The sequence below is a fragment of the Azolla caroliniana genome, unplaced genomic scaffold (assembly GCF_043228905.1).
Source record: "Azolla caroliniana isolate FFs.n. ecotype wild unplaced genomic scaffold, voAzoCaro1.0.p SCAF_2, whole genome shotgun sequence".
In the NCBI taxonomy this organism is placed as follows: domain Eukaryota; kingdom Viridiplantae; phylum Streptophyta; class Polypodiopsida; order Salviniales; family Salviniaceae; genus Azolla; species Azolla caroliniana.
This window is the reverse complement of record NW_028230437.1, coordinates 22885128-22908977: the sequence shown is the minus strand read 5'-3', so window position 1 is coordinate 22908977 and position 23850 is coordinate 22885128. Positions and strand designations below refer to the sequence as shown.

The 23850-nt window shown below is 36.2% G+C and overlaps 3 protein-coding genes across 3 annotated transcripts in view; all 3 read left to right on the top strand.

The window, feature by feature from the left end:
* Positions 1-6246: 6246 nt before the first annotated feature.
* LOC147867649 (LETM1 domain-containing protein mdm28, mitochondrial-like) lies at positions 6247-12459 on the top strand. The gene is made up of 9 exons (XM_087315425.1): positions 6247-7191; positions 8038-8350; positions 8690-8836; positions 8926-9014; positions 9100-9192; positions 10195-10321; positions 10414-10478; positions 11343-11517; positions 11608-12459. The coding sequence occupies exons 1-9, from the start codon at positions 6353-6355 to the stop codon at positions 11656-11658; spliced, it is 1899 nt and encodes a 632-aa protein (XP_087171551.1). The 5' UTR covers positions 6247-6352; the 3' UTR covers positions 11659-12459.
* A 2251-nt stretch (positions 12460-14710) lies between these two features.
* SEC10 (exocyst complex component sec10) lies at positions 14711-23635 on the top strand. The gene is made up of 24 exons (XM_087315424.1): positions 14711-14881; positions 16762-16962; positions 17543-17617; positions 18239-18340; positions 18443-18493; positions 18883-18985; positions 19075-19185; positions 19267-19358; positions 19474-19642; positions 19727-19803; positions 19924-20022; positions 20128-20218; positions 20468-20553; positions 21236-21403; positions 21473-21526; positions 21603-21731; positions 21845-21937; positions 22077-22223; positions 22471-22568; positions 22641-22725; positions 22804-22862; positions 22973-23071; positions 23199-23285; positions 23367-23635. The coding sequence occupies exons 1-24, from the start codon at positions 14798-14800 to the stop codon at positions 23437-23439; spliced, it is 2433 nt and encodes an 810-aa protein (XP_087171550.1). The 5' UTR covers positions 14711-14797; the 3' UTR covers positions 23440-23635.
* Positions 17741-23850, top strand: part of LOC147867644 (uncharacterized) — a 36786-nt gene continuing 30676 nt past the window's right edge. The window contains exon 1 of the mRNA XM_087315427.1: positions 17741-17761. The gene's annotated coding sequence lies outside the window, so the exon portion shown is untranslated. The remainder of the gene's footprint in view (positions 17762-23850) is intronic.

The window sequence follows — 23850 nt, the reverse complement described above, 5'->3', positions numbered from 1 at the left end:
GGGATTTATGAACGTGGCATGTGTGAAAAAAGACATAAGAGAATGAAATGACAATTGTTTATGTGAGAGATCTTTGATGAAACTTGGAACGTTATCTGAGCTTTTAGGGAAATTGAATGTGATATATGGATCAATATATGACATGCCCTAGAAGAAAATGTTGCTTGACATGACATTAGAGTTAGCAAACTATCAAGTAGGAATTTTTTTTATGAGACATCATATTACGTCTCTCTTAGGAGAAAATTTAAGGTAGATATTATACATACTACATAGAGATGCGTCTATAACACAACATGAGAGCCAATTGGCAAGAGTTTTAGGACAACCAAAGAAATATTAGTTCAATTTGGGTTGTAATAGATATAGAATTGGATTATTATCATGTAATTATAATTGGAAAGTCTCAAGATAACTGTTTATCAATTATTCAAGATGTGATCCTTCAATGCTTGAGCTAATTGGACCAATGTAGTTATTATTTATTGAAGACATTATCCTCACTTCGTTTAATAAATATTACCCATGTGGTTCTTCACAAATACATGACTGTCAATTTGTTAAACTAATCATTAAACACATGGCATATAGATATGTGTTCTGAAGTGTTGTGCCATAATAATAAAAAATTAACGTTCTATGATATAAGAGTAGCACAAACACTTATGTTTTCTTGACGTATTCATATCGATGAAATACTAATGCACCTAAATACACATGCAAAGTTTAGTCATGAGCACCAAAATGAAAATGCGGAAATATATCGTGTTCAAGGTGGTACACTGGTATCCATTAAATACAAATTTAATCAACGAGTTTTTTGCCAAGCACTTGTAACATGTGTCGTGGTGGTAGCCGTTAAAGGTGAGTCCTCAATCATTTTGACTATAACCTTTTCTAGCTGATCACTCGGGAAACACATACGTGAAACACATATGTTAAAGAGTGCGTCACCATATTTAATGCATATTGATAAGGATGAAGACCAAACCATTGGACTCCATGAATATTGATAAGGATGAAGACCATGTCAATTGATTTGGTCACATTCAAGACAATCCATGCATTGGATTGTGGAGAGCTCATTATTACTATATAAGAGGTGGCACATAGACATGCAAATTTATGTAGATAGAGTGAGGAAATCATGAAGAAAAATAAGGTGAATAGGGTGCCACTTATGCTAATGGTGATAATGATTGCATTAATAGTGATGTGTGATGAGGTGGAGGGTGTGTGTGGCCCTCATATATCTGTATGTCGAGGATTTGGAAGTGATTCTAATTGTAATGAGTATTGCACGAAGTGTCACCCAACTGATACTTCATGTTCTCATAGCCAATGTGTGAATTGCACGAAGTGTCGATCTGGGAAATGCACTGGCTTCTTGGGCCAAACTTGTAGTTGTTATGGACCTTGTTCTCGTTGCTAAAATATTTAAGAAATGACAATTTCGAAGGATGCTAACTAAGTCTATGTGGTTATTTCATCTTTGTATCCTCTTAAAATAAAAATGGATCTTCTTGAAGCCATACTTGTTGATGTTCAACCTTCAGGTGTGATTGTAGTGAGGAGTTCTATGTAGGTGGTAGGCTTGTGACTATATGTTAAAACCTTACAAAGAGTGTTATTGAAGTTCTAATTGAGTGGCGTGCTTGTATGTGTCTGTTATTGAAATTATAGTGAGATGTTATCATAACAAGCATCATTGTTGAACCGTATGTTAGTGCTTGCCGTTGTTTTGAGCTTTAGTGAAGTGTTGTACTAGTGATTATTAACAAAACTCAATGTTCTTGAGTATTTGCAAATATATATTTGTATCCATGTCTTGTTGTAATATATGATCTTAACATGTTGGATAACAATTGTCCCAAGTTCTTTACGTGTTGTTTTTGTGAATGCATGTCTCTTCTCATCATAGGGTGAAGTATTGCATTTTGGCTTAGCATATAAAGTACGAATCTCACTTTTCATGATTCAAGATTCAATTATGGCATGGTTTATTTTTATCCTCATATTTGTCTATAATTTTGATTGATCTATCTCATGTTAGAAACTCCTTTTAACTTTAATGGATCTCTCTCCCAACTTATATCTAACCTTTTGACGTATTATTATTGTTTCAATGATTCTTTTGTTTGTTTTAATGCATCTTTATCATTTTTAGAGTTTTTTTAACTACCATGTCTTGGTGCATATTCAGTGAGGTATATGTAACAACATTCATTGTGCCATTTTCTCGTATGTATGAATGAAGACTATCATGAGTACACAAGGAAGCAACGACATTTGAAGCTCGTTACTAATCATGGGACACACAACAAACATACAAGGTGTCAAGGGCAAGGTTTCACTTCTATGCGAACCCACTTCTAGTTCCATAACTAAATAGAGGTCACACATATAATGAATAATTATGTGTAACCCACTTCTAGATCCATAACTAATTATGGGACACACAACAAACATACAAGGTGTCAAGGGCAAGGTTTAACTTCTATGCGAACCCACTTCTAGTTCCATAACTAAATAGAGGTTACATATAATGAACAATGGCGTTGAAGACAAGCCTTTACTTCTACGTGCACCACATTCTACACTAGATCAATCAATCAAAGCTTATGCTTACCACACTCAAATATTTTTGAAGTATGCACATTGACTATCTTGTCTAACATTGCCATTGTTTCTTGCATTTTTGCCTCCTACATCTCTATAATATATATCATAATGTTAGTAGTGTTTTTGTGAGCGCATATTCCTCGAGACACATGTGTGCATTCTTTATAATATATGAATGTGAGTTACTCTCTATTGAATGAATTGGATACTTTACAACTAATACATTCCTTATAATAGTTTAAACCCCAATCCTCTTCGATATTTAAATCCTTAATCGCTCATACAATCATTAGAATGTTCCTTATGGATGGTTCTATTCTAAACAAAACCCTTCTTGGTTCAAAGTATTCATATCCATGACCTTGTCTAAATAGGAGAGTCCATTCTTCATTAATAGGAGGATCCAAGTATTCATCAATAGGAATCAAGAATCCAAATATCAAGATAATTTCAAAGTTTGTTATTCGTTTCGAGGTGATAATTAGAACCTTAACAAATACTCTTATTATTCGAGTTAAGAAATTTCACACGAAGCGTGTTGCTAGTTCCATAATTGCTTACGATATTGATACTCGTTTGTCACTTGATCTAAAACTCACCCCTATGTTGTTCCAACCACCCACATCACATAAGGAGAATAGTGAGTATGTATCATGATTGTATAAATAACAACAAACCACAATCAAGACATGTGATATTTTTGTCATCTATCAATCACTACCCATAAAAACACACTATGGGTAAGGATAGATCCTTGCAAAAATATTAAAGAATAACAATTTATGAAAGATATAAATCAAATACACCATGATTCATTCATAGATATCTACATTGTAAATACAAATAATTGAGTACATATAAAGAAATACATTTTATTAGTCACCCAACATATGTTGATACCATTTATAACAATTCATATAGCAATCACCAAATTCAGCAAAGAAAATAAATCCATAGTCACCGTTAACAAATATGTTTACAAAGGGGGCATTGACTCCTTGATCTTTCCTACAAATCGATCACCACTTGCAAAGGTTGGAAACCCCCCCTTATTGTCCACATTGGTGTGCAAAAGGGGGTATTGCCTTAACAAGCTTTTCCTACAAAATTATCACCACCACCAAATATTGTTGAACCCTCACTACTCGTCTCATTAGTGTTGCCACATAGCCAATGCTTCTCATATATGCACGAAATCAATCACATACAATTGTTGCCATTTCTGATAGTTGCCACCATCAAATTGTCACAAGATGTCCAATGCGAAGGGAACATTGAGCCCCTTACGAGTTGACCCTATAACTTGCACATGGTGTTGTTCTCCCTTCCCAAAGAGAGATTAAGGGAGATAAATTAACGGCTCGATCCTTGCTTGCCGATGCTTTATTGTCAACAAGTCAAAGCTCAATAATAAGGAATTACAAAATGTAGCATAATAAGGAGTCACAACCGACTTAGAATGAAGTACGAGGAGGGTGCTTTTATATAGAGTCACCCTCTCTCTTCATTAACTCTACAACAACCACTCTCTCTCTTGGGGAATGTGAAGACTCATAATCATGGGGAATATGTAACTCATTAGTTATGTGCCATAGAACATGATGCTATGACACATAGTTAATGGGTAGAGAGTAGTGGTGCGACTCTTGACCTTTGAGTAATCACGGATTCTCAAAAGGTGTGTTCACACGTTGCACTATGTTGAACTTAATTCTCAACACTATCTATATAAAAAATGGAGCAACATGTGCATGCCTTGAGATTATTATTAAGTGTTCACTCTAAGCCTTACAATGTTGTTCTTATATATATGTTTTTTTGGTTCCTTGTGCCCACGCATTAGCGTCCATGATAAGTAAACTAAAGTGGGAAACTTGCAATGGTCACGATCGAGCTTGATGAGTTGCTTTTCAAACCCGTATTGTTTACCCTCTCATAAGTCAATCCCATGAGTAGATCAAATGTGCACCTTAGTCATGAGCCCAACTTGAGCATGTATATGTAAAAGAACCAATGAGTATTATTATTACAGACTACAATCTATCCTTTCATTAACATAAATAAATATACATAGATGTTTATTCTCAAGTGATCGATGAAGAGAACAATCATCTTGGTCACGATTGAAAATGCCAAAAATGGCAGACCCATCTCTTTAAGGACAGAAGTGGAGTACATTCCCAGATAGTATTCAATTGCAGATAGAGCCATTTTAGCATTTGAATCCCCATATAGAACCATCCCACTATCTTTTTTAGGCGATCAACGTGTTATCACATTCAATGGTTGGGATTTCGTTTCTACGAATTCTGACGTACGACAAGAAGAAGTGGATGAAAGCGCTAACCAAGTGGGCTTTTCTTGACCACTCTGCGCCGACAATAGGTCGTGCTAGTTAGCATCACCTAAGCGTGTGGTTTCTATCAATTATCAAAAGGGTGCTCAATCATATCAACAACCGCGTAGCAGAGCAAAGGTGATGCATATGGGCTGGACATTACCAACAATATCGTAGAGATCACGGAGCATGCGAATGTGTTGGGATGTGTATGCATCTTATACCAATGATGACATACATACATAAACATCATGTAACACATACATACATAACATAACATAACATATACATACATACACACACACACACACAAACATAACATAACATAAATAAATAAATAAATAAATAAATAAATAAATAAATAAATAAACATATACATACATACATAACATAACATATACATACATAATATAACATAAATAAATAAATAAATAAATAAATAAACATATACATACATACATAACATACATACATACATACATACACACACACACATACATAACATAACATGGCATAACATAACATATACATACATACATACACACACACACACACATACATAACATAACATAGCATAACATAACATATACATACATACATACACACACACACATACATAACATAACATAGCATAACATAACATATACATACATACATACACACACACACACACACATACATAACATAACATAACATAACATATACATACATACATAACATAACATAACATAATATAACATATACATACATAACATAACATACATGCATGCGTAACATGAAACTACATACATGGGATCATCCCAAAGGGAAAGAATGGAACACACATAGACACACGAGAGGATGCACGAGGATTTTGAAAGGGTGCATCCGCCAGGGTTGGCGAGAAAATGAGGAAGAAGTTTCTAGAAGCTTCTAGAAGGAATTTGAATTCGACAGGGAAGATGCAGCAGTAGCAGCTTGAAGAGCATGGAGATGGACGAAGGAGGAACGGGCCTCAGGAAGCAACAGAAAGAAGCGAGGCGATGAAGAAGAAGAAGAAGAAGAAGAATCAGAAACGAGTTTCCATCAAGAAGCGGAAGAGCCAGTACGTACGAAGAAGAAGAAAGACAGAAAACGGACGCGAGATATATATGTATATATAGATAATCCAATAAGCTTCCAGGAGAGGATCTCCCAGAAGAAGAAGGAAATTCACAGACCGAGCTTCCAGAAGAAATCAGAATCAGAATCAGACTAAGCTTTCAAAAGAAAACAAAGAAGAAGAAGAAGACATAGTCTAGTAGCAGCAGCAGAAGCAATCAGAATCAGAATCAGACTAAGCTTTCAAAAGAAAACGAAGAAGAAGAAGAAGAAAAAGAAGACATAGTAGTAGCGGCAGCAGTAGATGAAATTATGTACTTGCCTAGTTCTCGTCTTTCTCAAAGAAAGATTTTAACTGGATTGGCCAAACGTTTTCTGCTCCTGCCATCGCCTCTACCATCACCATCGCCATCTCTCCCACCAGGTTTCTACCGTGCAACTCAGCCATCAGCATGCAGAGGTTCTTCATCCTTTTCTGAGTCCAAGAAAATAAACCATAGCTTTGATGAAGAACCTTTGACCAACATCAAACACTGCAGAAAAGATGATATTTTCATCTCCAGAAACGGCAATAACGGCTACTCTCCGCCTTCTTCTTCTTCTTCTTCTTCAAGCTTTGCCGGATTTCCGGATAAGGTTTCTGTGACAGAAACTCTCTCATTTCAAAAATGCAAGAAAGACGTTTGCTTTGAAGATTCAAGCATTAAACAATGCAGAAAAGACGTTATTTCTTGCTCCAAAAATGACAGCAATGAATATTCTCTGGAGCCTGCTTCTTCTTCAAGCTTTAATCTCGCAGTCATGGAAAAACAGGTTTCCGTGTCAGAAAATCTTTCTGGTCACAGACAAAACAGAGATAAACTTGTTAGAAAGAGGAAACGAGAGGGAAATATGAAGAAGATGGAGAAACAGGAGAATGACCTGAAGAAGAGGGAGGATAACTTGAGGAGAATGGAGGAACGGGGGGAGAGCCTAATGAGAACGGAGGACAGGAAACAGGATATTAGCCTGAAGAAAATAAAGGAAGAGGAGGATAGTCTGGTTTTGCCGGAGGATATCATTCCTAAGAAAGATGGTATTATAGGTGGCTCATCAAATTGTTTTTGGTCCCGTTTAAGATCATCCGTGAAGAATGTCACCTTGATGAATGGGTATGTCGTCTTTTATTCATGATTATAAATGGTGTTGCTCCATTAAAACACAGACCTTAAACAATATTGGCATTCGTTCCATTGCTTGAGCAATTTCATCACAAATGGCACAGTTTCAGTAGAAAACGCACCGTTAACAACTACCAACTGTTGCATATCCTCCATTGCTTAAATGCTTATGGATCAATGCCAATCCCTAACAATGGATAGAGTAGGCAGAAGCATTTTAGAAAAAGATTTTGGGCAACAAGGATGTACCTTACTGGAAACATAAGGTATTGATGTTATGGAGATGGGATCATCATGTGCTTATTTTGTGAGGAGATTTATGAGTGTGATGTCAAATCGGAATGTTTGGGAAGAGTACTGATAGGACTTTAGACACTTAATGAACATCCATGGGCTATAGGTATTTTGTGCATGATATTGAATGACAAGTCTTAAGAATAGCTACTATTCCCAGGCCATCCTTTGTTCAAATACATACTTGGTTGTAAAATGATTTATTGCATCCGATAATATAGCACGTTTCATTGTGCAGTGCTATTTTGTCAGGCAAAATATGCACAATGCTCTTATGTTGACTTGTATGTCTGATTTCCAAAGTCCGTTTCTTTGAGCATTCTAAGCTCGCTCTTTGTTTGTTAAGAGCAGTGCATCGAGCATTCAAAATTTACACTTTTGTCAATAACATTACTTCTACAATTATGAATTGCTTTCCTTGTGATTGAGACCCTCACACAGAGTGCACCAACATGAAGTTTTAACAGAATTTCAGTATGTGGGAAATAATTAGCCAAATCTAGATCACATAAAATAATCAGCTTGATATTTTCTGATATGTAGGGATGATTGGATGAAGAAGGTAGGGTATTGGAAGTCAGAGATTGGGAACACATTGAAGCACTATTGGGTAGGTACAAAACTTCTTTGCACAGATTTGAGGATCTCATCAAGGTTGCTGCTTAAACTTGGAAGAGGGAATAATCTCTGCCGCAGAGAAAGACAGCAACTCAAAAGGACAACTTCTGATATGTTCCGCCTTGTGCCGTTCGCTGTTATTGTGATTGTGCCTTTCATGGAACTTCTACTACCTGTTATGTTGAAATTATTTCCCAGTATGCTTCCTTCCACTTTTCAAAACAAGGCTAAAGAAGAGGTAAGGTCTTGAATATATTCTATCCAATGCTTTTGTATAAGGGTTCAATCATCTGTATAGAGTTGTATGTAGGAAGATGTTGATTTATATCTGACTTTCTCTTTCACCTTGATCGAATTTGACAAATTTTTTCTTATTTGTAAGATATTCAGAGAGCAAGTGATGTTACCTGTTTGTCACATATTGGTTGCTAAAATATTTTTGATCAGATGGTGGAATTGTTTTTGCATGGTCTTTCTAGGCATCTGTACTGACTTCTTTTACAGAATGAGTTTAGAAAGAGTTTAATGTTTCAATCCATTCAGTTTATTGTAAGCTTATCATCTCATGCTATTCTAGGAAGTACAACAAAGGATATTGAATGCAAGAAGACAGTATGCCAAGTTCTTGCAAGATACAGTCAAGGAGATGGCCACAGAAATAAAGACAACACGGTCTGGGGATGCAAAGAAAACTGCGGAAGATCTTGACAAATTCATGAACAAAGTAATTATTTATTCATTTTTATCTAGGTTATTTAATCATTAAGAAGACATATGAAGAGGACAAAAGTTTTAATCACTAAATCTTATCAGGTCCGTACAGGGGGAGTTGTAACTAATGAGGAAATTCTAGGTTTTGCAAAATTTTTCAATGACGAGATCACATTGGACAACATAAGCAGGTTTTACCTGGTCTATTGTGTAAGAGAATGTTATCTCAAATTATAAATGTTATTTTATATCTAAAACATTTTAACCTGATGACAGACCGAGGCTTATTAGTATGTGCAAGTACATGGGACTTAAATCATTTGGAACAGATTCGTACCTTTGCTATATGCTTCGATCAAAACTGGCATGGTATCACTCTTACTTTCTTTCACAATATTTCAGGATTTGGATGATTTTTTATCTTTTTTAATGCATTCAAGTGTTAGAATTCCATCATACTTGCAATATGGATGCCATAAAAGCTTAAAAGTTAATGTGAGAATTCCATTATACTTGAATATAGACGCCATAAAAACTTAAAACTTAATGTGAGATAAATATAGTCAGGTCATTTTCTATGCTTTTTCAGCAAGCATATTTTATTATTATTGGATATTCTATTGTTAATCATCATTTGAAGATGTTTATTGGGTGAACAAAGCTTGTTTCCTTCCATTCTTTCAACAGTCAAGAGCTCTAGTTATCATAGCTTGGTCAATTAAGTTTGTCTCACTAATGAGTTTTAATCTAGTTCATTGGTTCCCTTCTCCGATAAGAGGTGCCACCTGACTATGATGTACCAGCGTGATGTAAATGTTCAGAATGACTGTCTAGTTGTAAAATGTGACAACTCATGACAACTCTATACGTTAATATGTTTTGTGTTCGGTTTTTGAGTCTAGTTAAAAGATATGGCATGTTAAATCATAACGAGAAATCAATAGCTAAGGACAATGTGATAAGAGTTAGAAGATTAGAAGTTGTTAGCCCAAAGAGACAGAATCTTAGTACTATAGTCAGAACAAAGTTCTAGTAGATTAGAACTTGTTAGTGGTGGAGCTTCAGACTGTAAATAGGTTTTAGATGTACTTTAATGGTTGCTCATTGAATACAATACCATTTGGAGAAGCCTTTATTAGATTAGACAACCATTTGTGATGAGGCATGTTAGGGCTTTTCTGTTCATTGAAGATAGGATTAGTTTCAATGATCATAATATGTTTATACTGGGATGTGTTCTCGATGCCATAATAAAATAGGGAATCTTGATAATGCACATTTCTGAAATGAATCCCTGAAAAGTTGAGATACATGATCTAGAGTTTCTCGATGCTCAATCATTGTGTATTTTATTTTAAACTCATTTGGCAGGATAAAGAATGATGACAAACTAATTCAAAGTGAAGGTGTAGACCTACTCTCTACTGCAGAGCTTCAGGCTGCTTGCAGGGATCGAGGAATATTAGGGATTTTGACTGAAGAAGAAATGAGAAAACAGGTTGTGAAGAATAGCTAGATTCTGGTGCCATAAAACGTGCTTATGTTCTGAATGAACCCATATTTGGTGATTTTGTGTTTATGAATTGACAGTTGAAAGATTGGCTTGACCTCTCTTTGAATTTCTCAGTTCCATCTTCACTGCTCATTCTTTCAAGGTGAGGGTGTATCACTCAATTCTTTGTGCTATTAAGATTTTAAACTAATGAAAATTTGGAGTTTATGGTTGGTAATTCTTACGGTTCATGTGGGACTGACATAATTACTTTTTTGAATAAGTAGTATGCAATATAAAGAAACCTTCCTATCTAAGTATCGTATATAGTATATTATTTGTCATTACCTCTATAAAGAAACAATTTATTAACATGAGAAATTCTGTGACACCTATGTAACTATTTTATTTAGTATATTTATTAGCATTGCCTCTATAAAGGAACAATTTGTTATCTTGAGAAATTCTGTGGCAAAAAGATAAGAAGTACCATGAATGGTTAGGAAACAGCCATAAAAGTATGGAAGGGCACATCCCTGTTCACATAGAGTATCGCAATTTCACTCAGACCATTGAAATATAAGAATATGTGGACTTTGGAAATTGACCCTTCCAAAACATCGGACAAGCTTATTGATCTTGAGTTTCATGGTGGCTATACCCTTGAACAGTCATTACCCTGCAACTATCGTATTTTGTTTGTGTGCACACCTTTTTTCATCTCAGAGAATTTCCCTTCTGTGGATTGGCTTTTATGTTTTTTTATCATCTCGCTTTTCAAATATTTGACATGAGTTGCTATGGCATAGTCTTTCATTTAGGCTAGGCATGATGAAATTGACAATCTTGACACTTCTACTCAGGACTTCAGAAGTTAATATTATACAATTAGATTTTGCATTTGTATGTATGTCCTCTTTATAATCTTTATTTTCCTGCTTTGTTCTTCCTCCTAGAGCAGAAATATGTAGAAAATACTGTCTCGTGTAAATTTGTAACCATCGTCTGTTTTTTGATTATCCTACAGAGCTTTTACAGTATCAGGAAAAACAAAGCGAGAAGAAGCTGTCCAAGCAACACTGTCATCACTTCCAGATGAGGTGATAGATGTAGTTAGTATCTCCTCGCTTCCTAGTCAAGGAATAATTGAAGAACGAGAACGGAAATTGGAGTTCATAAAGCATCAGGATGAATTGATCAAGGTTCCCTCTATTCCTCTAGAACAAATAAAAAAAGTAGTTCACAAGTACATATATTTAAATTGCTCATTCCATTCTCTGATTACCCCACAGAAAGCAGAAGAAAACAGTGATGGAATCAAAGTGAAATCAAAGAAAGCTTAATATTTGAGTCAGCTAGGAGGGAAGTAAGATTTCCTGGTATTTTGATGCATAAGTGAAATAACATTTGTTTCATTTTAAAGCTGACGTGAAGCAATAATTGCTTTATTTTAAAGTTGTTTCCCTAGTATTTTAAATCTGAAGTGAAGTAAGATTTCTTTCATTTTAAAGCTGATTTGAAGTAAACTTGGTCTCTTTGTCAATTACTGTTGATGTGTGAAGCAAAACAGGGAGTTCTCAGCTTGTACTATGATCAAGGATATATTGATATCAGCTGGTTTTACTTGTCTTTCCCCTCTTCTCACATGATGTGACTTTCTTTCTATCTGAAACTAACCTTTTTATATGTGCTGCAGTTGCTGTGCACAAATATGAGAGTTGGAGCTCATTAATCATAGGTTAATTTCTAATTTTATTTAACAATTATAACTTGGGATTCTGTGTTGGTTGTATTGAGTGACAACCGAGAGCAAAATGCATGCATTATCTTCAACACTTCTTCGTGGATCTATTTGGTAAGATGTCCCAAGAGATTTTGTGACATCTTTTCTGCACCCTGTACCTGATCTGTGATGACACTACCACTGAAGCAAAAGAAAGAAAGATGTGGAGTTCCAAACAAGCTCATCAAATTTTTTGAAGCCTTTATTTTGGCTTGTAGATAAACATTCATTTTTGACATTTCGAGAGGTGAATTGGAACTTCAATTAACGCTCTCGTATTTTGAATAAGAGAGTGGAATCATGTATGACTATGTTTATTGGGGAATTCTTAATAATAAAAAGGAGTCATTTTCCACTTGGTCATGTCACTTTTACACTTAGTCAAGGAATTTCTGCATTCATCTTTGATTGATACAAGAAGAAGGTGATGGATGTTATGAGCTACATCCTTTGGCCAAAAAACTAGTAAAAAATATATGTAATCCATAATTTGATAACCATGCCTAACCCATCTCCGTGTTTACAATGGCATGATCGTTTATGTTGAAGAAGTTTGTTATAAGAAAATGTCAGCTCTTGTGATCTTATTGGATGGCAACCATTAGATTAATTGTGTTTGGGGAACAAATGAGCATGTGTGTAATCAAGAATCATTTTGTGCTAGTGGTGATTCATTGGGTATGGATTCATGATTAATTTATTAGTTATGCAAGTAGTGTTAGGGTGATAGATTGTTAATTGTGTGGTTGCCATAATTTTGATTATGGATGATGGTAGATTTTGAAATACAGTTGGAATGCTCTTTTACACTCCTCACACTATGTAAAAGGGCTCACAAATGTAACATAGTGCTACTTTGATTCGATTCGCCAAAAACGTGTTGTAAATTTGTGGGTATCATAATTGCGATTAATCTCGTCCTAATCCTTAAATTGCTTTAAGGTTGTTTTATTAGGTAAATTTTATTTCTCCTAAACCTACCTATCAACAAATTTTAATCTCCATACAAACAACACTTCGAAGAAAGAAGCAAAAAAAGAGATGGTGAAACCCCTTTCAAAATCATTGGCAAGTTGATCTCAAATGCTCAACACGAAATATGTTTTCAGTAAGGCTCTCCTCAAGTGAAAACATTTGTTTTCTCGTGACACTTGTACACATGTTCCCTCGTGTACGATAAGAGTTGGGTGATTCCTCATCCACGACTACTCGATATAAAAGAAGTGCACGGTAAAGCTATCATCAAGAGAACATGTTTGTGTCCTTGTGAAACTTGCGGAGGCACTCAATGGGGGTCTGAGTAGGCCACCCATTTCCATTACTTGATGTTTTTTTACACTAAGCGACAATCATGACTAGGGAATTGGTTTATTTCTCTATTACCTGTTACTTGGACTTCTACCTTGAGTAATGGAGAAAATGTGCTTAAATTTGGATCAAGACAAAAAGGAAGGGATTCAAATCCACATATTTGAATCCTGTAGATATAGTGCCTTTCCATTGGGCAATGCTTGAACTTTGACATGTTCATCTCATGTGGGCCCAAGAAAAACCATATTATGAACATATTGGAACACATATTGTTCCTTTGTGGGGAGGGCATGTGCAAAGCTCAAATATCCTTATACAAAGGAGCTTGGGAATTTCTTGTGTGACAACCAAATCCTTGTGTAGTGTTGAGAAAGGGGTGCGAGGAGCAAGGTTGCTACATGTTGAACTACCCCATCCAACATCATGCTTCATCATCTACAATAGATGGGGATGTCAACTTAGCTCGCATTCTCTTTAATGTGAGATGAGGCATAGGTGAGGAGACTTTGTCAATTATGCATATTTTGCCATGGAGGAGGTTCACAAGTCGTTCTATCACACTTTATGGAGCCTAGTAGAACAACACGGAAGGCCATGAAAGTTTGTGGGATGTTATGGAGGGTAGTAAAAGGTTACGCAAGGTTGTGGAGCATTATGTAAATATAATAGTAAAAGGTTCCTATTGAGTGAAAGGTTGTCGGAGGGGACAATCCTCTCGTGGATCAATTTCCAGACATATCGAATACATTTCCTTGTAGTCATCGTCTTGTCTTGTCTCGAAAACATTCCTTTTTTCTCGCAGTCTTGTCTTGCTATGCAACAATAGAGGTGCCTCCCTCTCCCCCTGTCCCAACGTTTGCTTATTGGTTCTGGTGTTAGTGCTTATTTATCGAGTACGAGTGCTGGTGAAGGAAGGGCATTCGGGGGGCATACAATTGGGGCATTCACAGATACGATGAATCGATGCCGACAAACAAACACACGCACACATTCGAACAACGATTCTCCTTCGATGACCAACACAAAGACAAACAGACAGACAGATAGACATGTGTGCGCACACACACACACACACACGCACACACAAAAGGCAATACCAAGTGAAGAAGAAGAAGAAATTAAAGAAGAAGAAGAAGAAGAAGAAATTAAAGAAGAAGAAGAAGAAGAAGAAATTAAAGAAGAAGGTAAAGAAGAAGAAATTAAAGAAGAAGAGGAAGAAGAAGGAAGGGCATTTGGAGGAAATAGAGAAGTCAAGGGCATCATCATCTTCTTCTTCTTCTCTCTCTCTCTCTCTCTCTCTCTCTCTCTCTCTCTCTCTCTCTCTCTCTCTGTCTCTTTCTGTCTCTCTGTGTCTCTGTCTGTATCAGAACAGAGAAGGAGATCGGGCGATGACCAAGATGAAGGCCTCCAGAGGTTCATCAAGAACTTCCTCTGTCACCTCATTTGCCATGTTGGAGATCGAAGAATTCAAGGTATCTCTCTCTCTCTCTCTCTCTCTCTCTCCATTTCTTTCCTTGCTGTCGGCACGTTTTCCTGTGAAGAAAACTTTGTTATCTGCTTTGCGTTGAAATCCATAAAATGTAGCATTTTTCTTTATAGGAGTTTCTCTCTCTGTCTTGTCTCTGTCTCTGTCTCTAGAGAAAGAAGCAGACATTTTGTAGTTTTGCAGATTTTGCAAAGATCTTGATACAGTCCCAAGAGCCTGGTTTCTGCTTAAACTAAAAGGTGCAATGATTCCACCTGATCTGACATGAGGGCTGATGACCCTTTAAGAGACAATTGTTGGGTCCAAAATTTGGACGGTTTATCACAAGTTCATTCAACCTTAGGAGTGAAGCAGGGATACCTGCGCTCAAACTCTATTTGCAATTTATATTGAAGATCGCTGAATGCATTGAAGGGGAGGCAGATAGAGAGTCCAGATTGCAGGTGCTTGGATACCCTTGTTATTGTATACCGATAATATCATACTCATAACAGATTGTCTGTAAGGCATGTATAAACATTGCAATGCATTGCACGTGTATGCTTGGGATAATGGGTCCTTGAGTCTTTATGAAATCTTGCCATGTCTGGGATGCTTTGTGTCGGGATGAAGATGGATTTTTAGCTAGAACATCTCGTAGGCACTACAGAATGGCTTTGATGGATAATAATCGATAACATGGGCTAGGTCTTCACTTGGCATGCTCTTCTCATCATAGAGAGAGAGAGAGAGAGGGGCGCATACCCCCAATAGATGGGACATGTCAGATTTGTGAAGGACCCTGAGACAGGAGAATTATATTTGTTGGTACTCAGCCTAAGTCAAGGGCGTTTTCATTATCTTGTTAAAGAGGTTTTGGATCAACTTTAGCTCAAGTTGTGAATTAATACGTTCAGAGATGCGTGAGCTCTCATCTATAGAAGATTTGTAACTCTTGGGAGATTCTCACCATGAGAGATGGACCCACTCATGAAGGTACTATGTAATGGAGGATCACTGACTTCGTCAAATGGCTAGCCATGAAGGTTTCTTCTTAACACCACATGTGACAGAAAGTTCCATAGCATCCCTCTTGGGAAATCTAGTTGATCAAAGCCATTAAGCTTGATCATTGTTGACAACTTCTACTGCATGACTCTTCATCCTCAATTAGGCATCTCACCAAGGATGATATCGATGCTATGCTGTGGAGACCCATGCAGGATCTCATGAAATGAATTTCTTTCACCTTTGTAATGGGTAGTACTGCTGATCTCTCACCTGGTTCATTTCATTTTTGTTCTATTTAATGTAGATATAATTGCTTTTCTCCATTGTTTTCCCTTATTTCCAGATATTGTATTGAATTTCACATAGATGAAAATAATGCTGTCTCATAGGTAACTCTGTCCTTTCAAAGATGTTGATATTTCATTCATTTCTCTCTCTTATTTTGGATCTGATTTACTTTTTTGAATACGTTTTAGGGATTTTTTTCCTATAAAAAAGCTCTCCCTTTATCACATCTCATCTTTATATGTGATTTGTGTTTTGTAAAGATTACTAGGAGCATTCTCATTTGAAGAAACCTACACACACTGTCAATCTAGTCCATTCCAAATACAGAATCCTCTCAGTGATAGATGCTCATTGTCAATTGCAATGTTTATTTGTAAAGTCCTTGAACATTGAGAGTGACAACACAATTCCACACATTATGTGACAACTTTTCATTTTACGTTCCATAGGCTATATTTGACTTCGAAGAACGATAATGAAATCTCTCTCTCTCTCTCAAGAGAAAGTTCTCTCTGCTTTAAAGAATTTCCTCATCATATCTCATTCCATGTTTTGTATCTGATTTGTGTTTTGGGAATTTATTAACAGGGATCATTTTCCTTTGACGATTTCTTCAAGAAGCTTGTTTGTGATGTCGTTCCATCCCTATCAGATCTAGAACAAGATGATGAACAAGATTCTAATAAAGGAAACTCCAAACTTCCTCCAGGGCCTACATTTTCTGAAGCTGAAAAGCTTCTTCCAATTTTCAGAGACTCACGGAGAGAGCTTGCAGAACTTAGTTCTGAGGTGGTAATCTTTAAATTCTATTTTTTGAATAAAAAAACACCAAAATACCCCTCAATTTTTCTTTATTTCCCTAATTGTGCCTAAGTTTTTGCTGATTCCCAAGATGCCCTTGGGCAACCGCTATGAACTTACATTATCAATAAGTCTCTTTGTCTCAATTATATCTGTTATCTGAGCAATTATATGGGCAATTCATCCCCTTGTTCTCTCTTTTGAGGCTTGATTGAGGATATTTAGGGAAATAAAGACAAAGTCAGCTGTATTTTGAAGTTTTCCCCGTTTTTTAAGGGATAATCATTGAAATACTTCTGATGTTTCAGATATTTATCATGCTAAATTTGCACAAATTACCAGAATACCCTTGTAGTAGTAAATACTCCGAACTTATCGGACATATTACCAGAAATACCCTCTCTAATACAAAATGTACTACAATATATGGGAAATGCAGTAATTTCTGTAAATTTAGGTGTCTAATAAATGTCTAAAAAGATGGGAGTATTTTGGTGTTTTACCTGTGCTATTATTATTTTTTGGTATAGTTAATGGTCTTGCATCTAAGGAGTTTCCATTCAATCAGATTGATGTAAGGCTGGAGAAAGTGAGAAAGGAGGTTTCGCTACATGATGCAAATCACAGGAAAACCTTGGCAGAGGTAATGGGGTTTCCATTCAATGAGTTTATTTTTTCCTTTGTTCAGTGCCAAGTACTTGTCATACCAGCTTTCTTCATTCATGATGTTATCAACTCATAATCTTGATATAAATCTCACTCAAATTTATGAATATGGTTTGATAAAGTCTTGACTATGAAGAAGGATGATAAGTAGTCCCATAAAAGCACATTGATGTAGATACATCATGTTATTGTGTGATGCATGTGATAGTCACTTAAACGTATATGCTTTGGGCTTTCGATAGTGTGGTTGAGGGGCTCCTGAATATGGCATTTATTTAAGGAACGTATTAATCTTTGGATAATGAAGTCGTTTATCTCTTAGAGATTGGAAATGATTAGAAAGAAGTAGGAGACTCGAGAGGGTTGACACTTGATGCTCATTAATTTTTAGTCTCTTGATTTCGTTGTTGTCATTAATACTGTTTTTTTATCATAACAGACAGCAGTCAGATGTATAACTGTTTTGTCTCTGGCAGCCCTAAATATACATAAAAAGTTTCTCTTTTCTTTTCTTTGTAGGAAACTTAAAGCTGATTTTAGTAAAGCGTTTTTATGTTTTTGATTTCTTAACAGTATAATGTAATTATGCTGCATGCAGTTGGAGAAGGGAGTAGATACTCTATTCCAGAGTTTTGGCAGGTTGGATTCAAGAATTTCTGGTGTTGGTCAGACTGCTGCAAGGATTGGTGATCATTTACAGGTCTGGTAAGATTTTAATGGGAATGGTATTAATTTAAAAAATTAGTTATTGGTCTTCGGAATTATTAATTATAGAACTTGATTTGTTTGGTTGCCCATTCAGAGTGCTGATGCTCAAAGAGAAACTGCAAGTCAGACCATTGAGCTGATTAAGGTATTCTGAGCTGTAGGATGACCACATCTAAAAATACATGTTAACGAGCTCGATTGACTCCCCATCTATGCTGAATCACTTCTTGCAAGAGTATATAGGAACACAAATAGCATAATTGTAAAGAAATATAGTGGGTTAATTTTGTTCTTGAGTATGCCTGGAAGGAAATATATTGTGCATTAATAGGGGTTAAATTGTGCTCTTTGGTTATTAATTGCTATGTATGTTGTGAAAAAGAAACGATGATGTGGTAATTCTCAAACTTTGGTTGGCTTAAGTGTAAATTCCCATAACTATAATGATATATTGATAACATTTCCTTTGAAATTCCTCGTAGTCTAATCTGGTTTCTTTTGCTACTTATATGTACAATTGTTGATGGTCATCAGTATTTGATGGAGTTCAATAGTCTTGGGGATCTTTTGGAGCTGTCTCCTCTATTTTCTGATGATAGCCGTGTGGCTGAAGCTGCTGCTGTTGCACAAAAGCTTCGTAAGGATTGAGTACATGGTGCATCTTAATGTCTCACTTCCTGTGTGTATTTCTTTAATGAGTATGTATGCAATTGAGATTATTTTCAGGTTCTATTGCTGAAGGAGATATTAATAGCAGTGATCAATCAGTTAAAGCTATATCCACTCCAAATCGGAGTTTAGAGGTTGCTATTGCCAACCTTCAAGAGTATTGTAATGGTTGGTTTTTTCCCCAGATATTAGTTAATTTTACCTTTCTTTTTATCAAAAACGTCCTCTGATTTTAGCATGAATAAATAGAACTTGAAAATCGCTTGCTGGCTCGTTTTGATGCGGCATCTCAAAGACGAGAACTATCTACAATGGCTGAATGTGCAAAAATCTCAGCTCAGGTTTTGTCTTTGTTTGAATTAATAATGATTTGTAATTTACCAAAGAAAAAATGGTGTTCTTTTATTGTTAACATTTTCCTACCTCATTTTGTTAACAGTTACTTTTTTTTTACAGTTTGATAAAGGAGCAAATTGCATGATAAGATATGTGGGATCACGTCCTATGTTCCTGGATGTGGAGGCTATGCATGCAGACATCAGAACAGTGCTTGGTGAACAGGGCACACAACCTACTGCTGCAAGCTTAGCACGTGGACTGTCCTCACTATACAAAGAAATTATAGGTGCAATAATAAACAAGAAAACCTATGGAATTTATGATAGCTTTTGCTTCACGCGATAAAATGCCTTCTTAATACGTTTGGCAGACACTGTGAGAAAAGAAGCTTCCACCATAGCTGCAGTTTTTCCTTATCCAGATGCTGTCATGTCTCTTCTTGTGCAGGTGCTATTTTGAAATCATTTTGTTTACATGTTTCGTGCCTTGTTTTGCATTTCACTACATGATTTCTAGCTTCTAGGAACAGTATTAATTCAATTCTTTATCAATGATCGGTGGATGTAGAGGGTCTTGGAGCAGCGAGTTTGTGGGATTTTGGACAGGATTTTACCGAAGCCTTCACTTTCTAATCCACCACATATTGAAGATGGTGGTCTTTTACAGGTGGTATCCTCTAGGTACTATTTGTCCCATTGAGGAGCAGCAATGCTTCTATTTTTCAGATAAAAGTTATGCAGTTATTCTCTGAAATGCTTTTTGGTTTTCCAGTATTTGCGCATCTTAGCTGTTGCATATGAGAAAACACTGGAACTCGCAAAGGAGCTCGATACAATTGGGTGTGGCGATCTTGATGTAGAAGGTATATTGGATCTAGGGATTGAAATTGAAATTGAAATTACTCTGCAATATGTTACTTTCCAGAAACAAACACATTTTCAATGCAGCACTTAATTTTTTCTCTTATGCAACCTGTCATATTTCATTCCAATATAGTGAATTGCTACTAATGCAAATTAAAACATGGCTCAGAGCATGGGAAAAATAGTTGAGCATTTAAGGCATTTAATAGCTTGATTGTAATCGCAAATCTTATTTTTTCTGTTCACAGGTCTTGCTGAGTCATTATTTTCTACACACAGGGAAGAATATGCAGAAATTGAACAGGCTTCTCTCAATCAGCTTTTCCAAGTCAAGGTATATATGTGTTCTCATTGCTAATGGTTAAATTAGCTCTTTCTATGATATGGATAAAATGAGCCTGTAAAGGGGTGAAAGAAACTTTTATTTTAGTGTGTACACACAAATTTTTGGAGTATGCCCATGGTCAATGTAGGATATTGTTTGATGCGATAAACATTATAAATTGTACATTGCAAGTTAGGCTTCATTTTTCTCAGCCCAACGAAGCACTGTACATGTTATGGATGAAAGACCACACAATGCCCTCACCTTAGCATAAGGTTAATAAAATAAAATACTTTTAAGGTTTATTTTAGTAAAATATGGCAACAAATTAAAATATTGGATTTAACAAATTCAGTGGATGCAAGTGTCAACATCAATTAAAGTTTGTACCTTCTCCTATATTCCCAATTACTGATTCCAAACATAGTCAAACCGTTAAGGCAAAACCTACCTTGGTTTTCTTTTCTTGAAGATAGTCTATGTTTTGCAAGGAAGAAAGCCGTAAAATACAAACAACCAAAAAACCACAATTAACATATTATTATGTAATCTCTTGTTTGGCCTTATAGGCCATTTTGGCTTCTTAAAAGACATAATATAGATTTCTTTCTACCCTTTGGCAAAATACTGATAAGGTTTCTTAGATATTACAAATGAGTATGAGAATGGAATGGGCAAATACATTTTGCAGATGATGGAGTTGAGATCAGCGGTATCCCAACAAGCTGTTGACATCCAGGGTCGAATCAGAATGGCTGTGTCTACTCCATCCCAGCAACCTATGTCTACGAGTGTTGTTACTGAGTTTGTTCGTTGGAATGAGGAGGCAGTGCAAAGATGTACTCTACTGTCGCCACAGGTAAATTTTGTAGTGGTGCTTTTGAGGTTACATATACCATCAGGCTCATTAGTCTTCTCTCTTTTCCAGCCAACTCCATTGGCAACAAATGTGCGAGCCATTTTTACCTGTTTACTCGATCAAGTAAGTGTGGAATGAGTTTGGATCCTGATGAGAAAGTGCTGATATTGAAGGATCGTTTTTGGACATTTACATCTAGGTGAGTCATTACACAACCGATGGCTTAGAAAGAGCTAAAGATGCTCTGAAGGAAGCTGCTGCGCTGCGTGAACGGTTTGTGATTGGTAATATTGTTAGCAGAAGAGTGGCTGCAGCTGCTCAATCTGCGGTCAGTAGTGTATAACCTTTGAAATTTAGTTATGCCACATAATATGATATTGTTCCTATGGTATGCGGTTTATTTTGGAATCTCAGTGCTGTGCCCATGCTTCGTTGATGCAGGCTGAAGCAGCAGCTGCTGCTGGTGAGAGTAGTTTCCGGGCTTTCATGGTAGCCGTACAACGCTCAACAACCAATGTTGCTATGGTTCAGCAGGTCTTGATGAACTTTTGTTTAATTTTGCTTTATGTATGCGTATTTTGGCTTTGTGTAGTGTGAAATACATATCCTGTGTATGAATGGTTGAGTTGTCTCATATCTAATGTTTATTTTTATCATTACTTTTGTTTTACAGCACCTTATTACTACTATTGCACGTCTGCTACTACCTGTTGATGGAGCACATGCAGCATGTTGTGAAGAGATGGCAGCATCTATGTCTGATGCTGAGGGTGCAGCTTTGAAAGGATTGCAACAATGTATTGACATTGTTATGGTTGAGGCAAGTATTGAAATATAACTATGATAGCGGTATTTACTGCCACTTCCCAAATGGAAAGAGTGAGATCTTACGTGTAGGTTTAGTAATGCTGCATTTCCTGCATGAATAAAATCATCTACACCCACAATCATAAGGAAATGCACTTTATAGGTGTCATGCATGTCACTGTTGATGAAGATAGTACTCCAATTGAGTTTTAGAAATGTGATCCAGGTTTTTTAATCCTATCAGCCTTCTATTTGTACAGGTGGACAGGCTCCTATTAGCAGAACAACAAATTACAGACTATTTGCCATCTGATTATGGAGTTCCACCAGATCATCGGCCCACCAATGCATGTACACGGTTAGTCATTATTTAAAATATCATTATGCTTTCAGCACAATTTTGCAATCCCTAATCATTTTATGTCAACAGAGTTGTTGCATATTTAGCTAGAATGGTAGAAGCTGCTAACGGAGCTTTGGATGGACTAAATAAACAGACATTTATGACAGAAATGGTATTGAATAAGTCATTATATGGGTGCTAACTACTATTGAAATCACATAAATCCCTGACTGGTTTTCCATCTTAACAGGGCAACCACCTTCATAAAGGATTGCTTGCCCACTGGCAGAAGTTTACCTTTAATCCTAGGTAAGTAATAACAGTTGGAGAATCCTAAGTTCTCCCTTTTTTCTTGTCTTGATGCATTGTGCTGAACCAAACAAATGGTTGAATCTTGATGATTGTCTTTTTTATTGCAGCGGAGGGCTTCGTCTAAAACGTGATGTTACAGAGTATGCTGAATTTGTCAGAAGTTTCAAGGCCCCTGCAGTTGATGAGAAGTTTGAAACCTTGGGAACGTAAGCCTTCATTTACTTCAGTTTAAAAAATGGTCTTCATATAGGTCTACTTAAGTTCAATTTATAGCATGATATTATTTATACACCAAATTGATTGTACACTAAGAATATATTTATCCATATGCAGATTGGTGAATGTGTTCATAGTTGCACCGGAGAGTTTATTCACTCTTATAGATGGAAGTCTGCGTAATGCACGGAAAGATGCGTTACGGTAACACCCAACTTGAGAAACATGTTGACTAAAAATCATCATTATATATGTGCAGCAATTATTGACTATTTAGTACTGCAGGTTTCTGGAGCTTCGAGATGATTATAAAAGTTCGAAATTAGCAAGTCAAGTAATAAACAAGCTTGCTGCCTGAAAATAATTGAGTTAAAAATGTGTATTCTTCAAGAGGTATACTGGCATGCCAGCTATATCTGTATGTTGTATGATACATATATCCAATGTGATGTGATTTGACGGTAGATAGGTTTGAGTTATATAATAAATAGCTTACTTTGAGCAAACACTCGAAATTATCTCCTTGCTTAATGATCATATATATGGTTTCCTCAGATTGTGGGTTTTTACTATGACACTCATTAAATGTCTCCTCAGTGTAATATATTGTGAAATGCACACATGCACACCACAATGTCAATTGATCTTTTCTTATTTATTCCTTAAATTTGAGTGAACTTCTGTGGAATTTTAGCAGGATCAAGCTCCTAACAATGTTTTGAAATAACTTAGCTTCATCACCTTTCATCTTATGTTCAGGCATCTAATG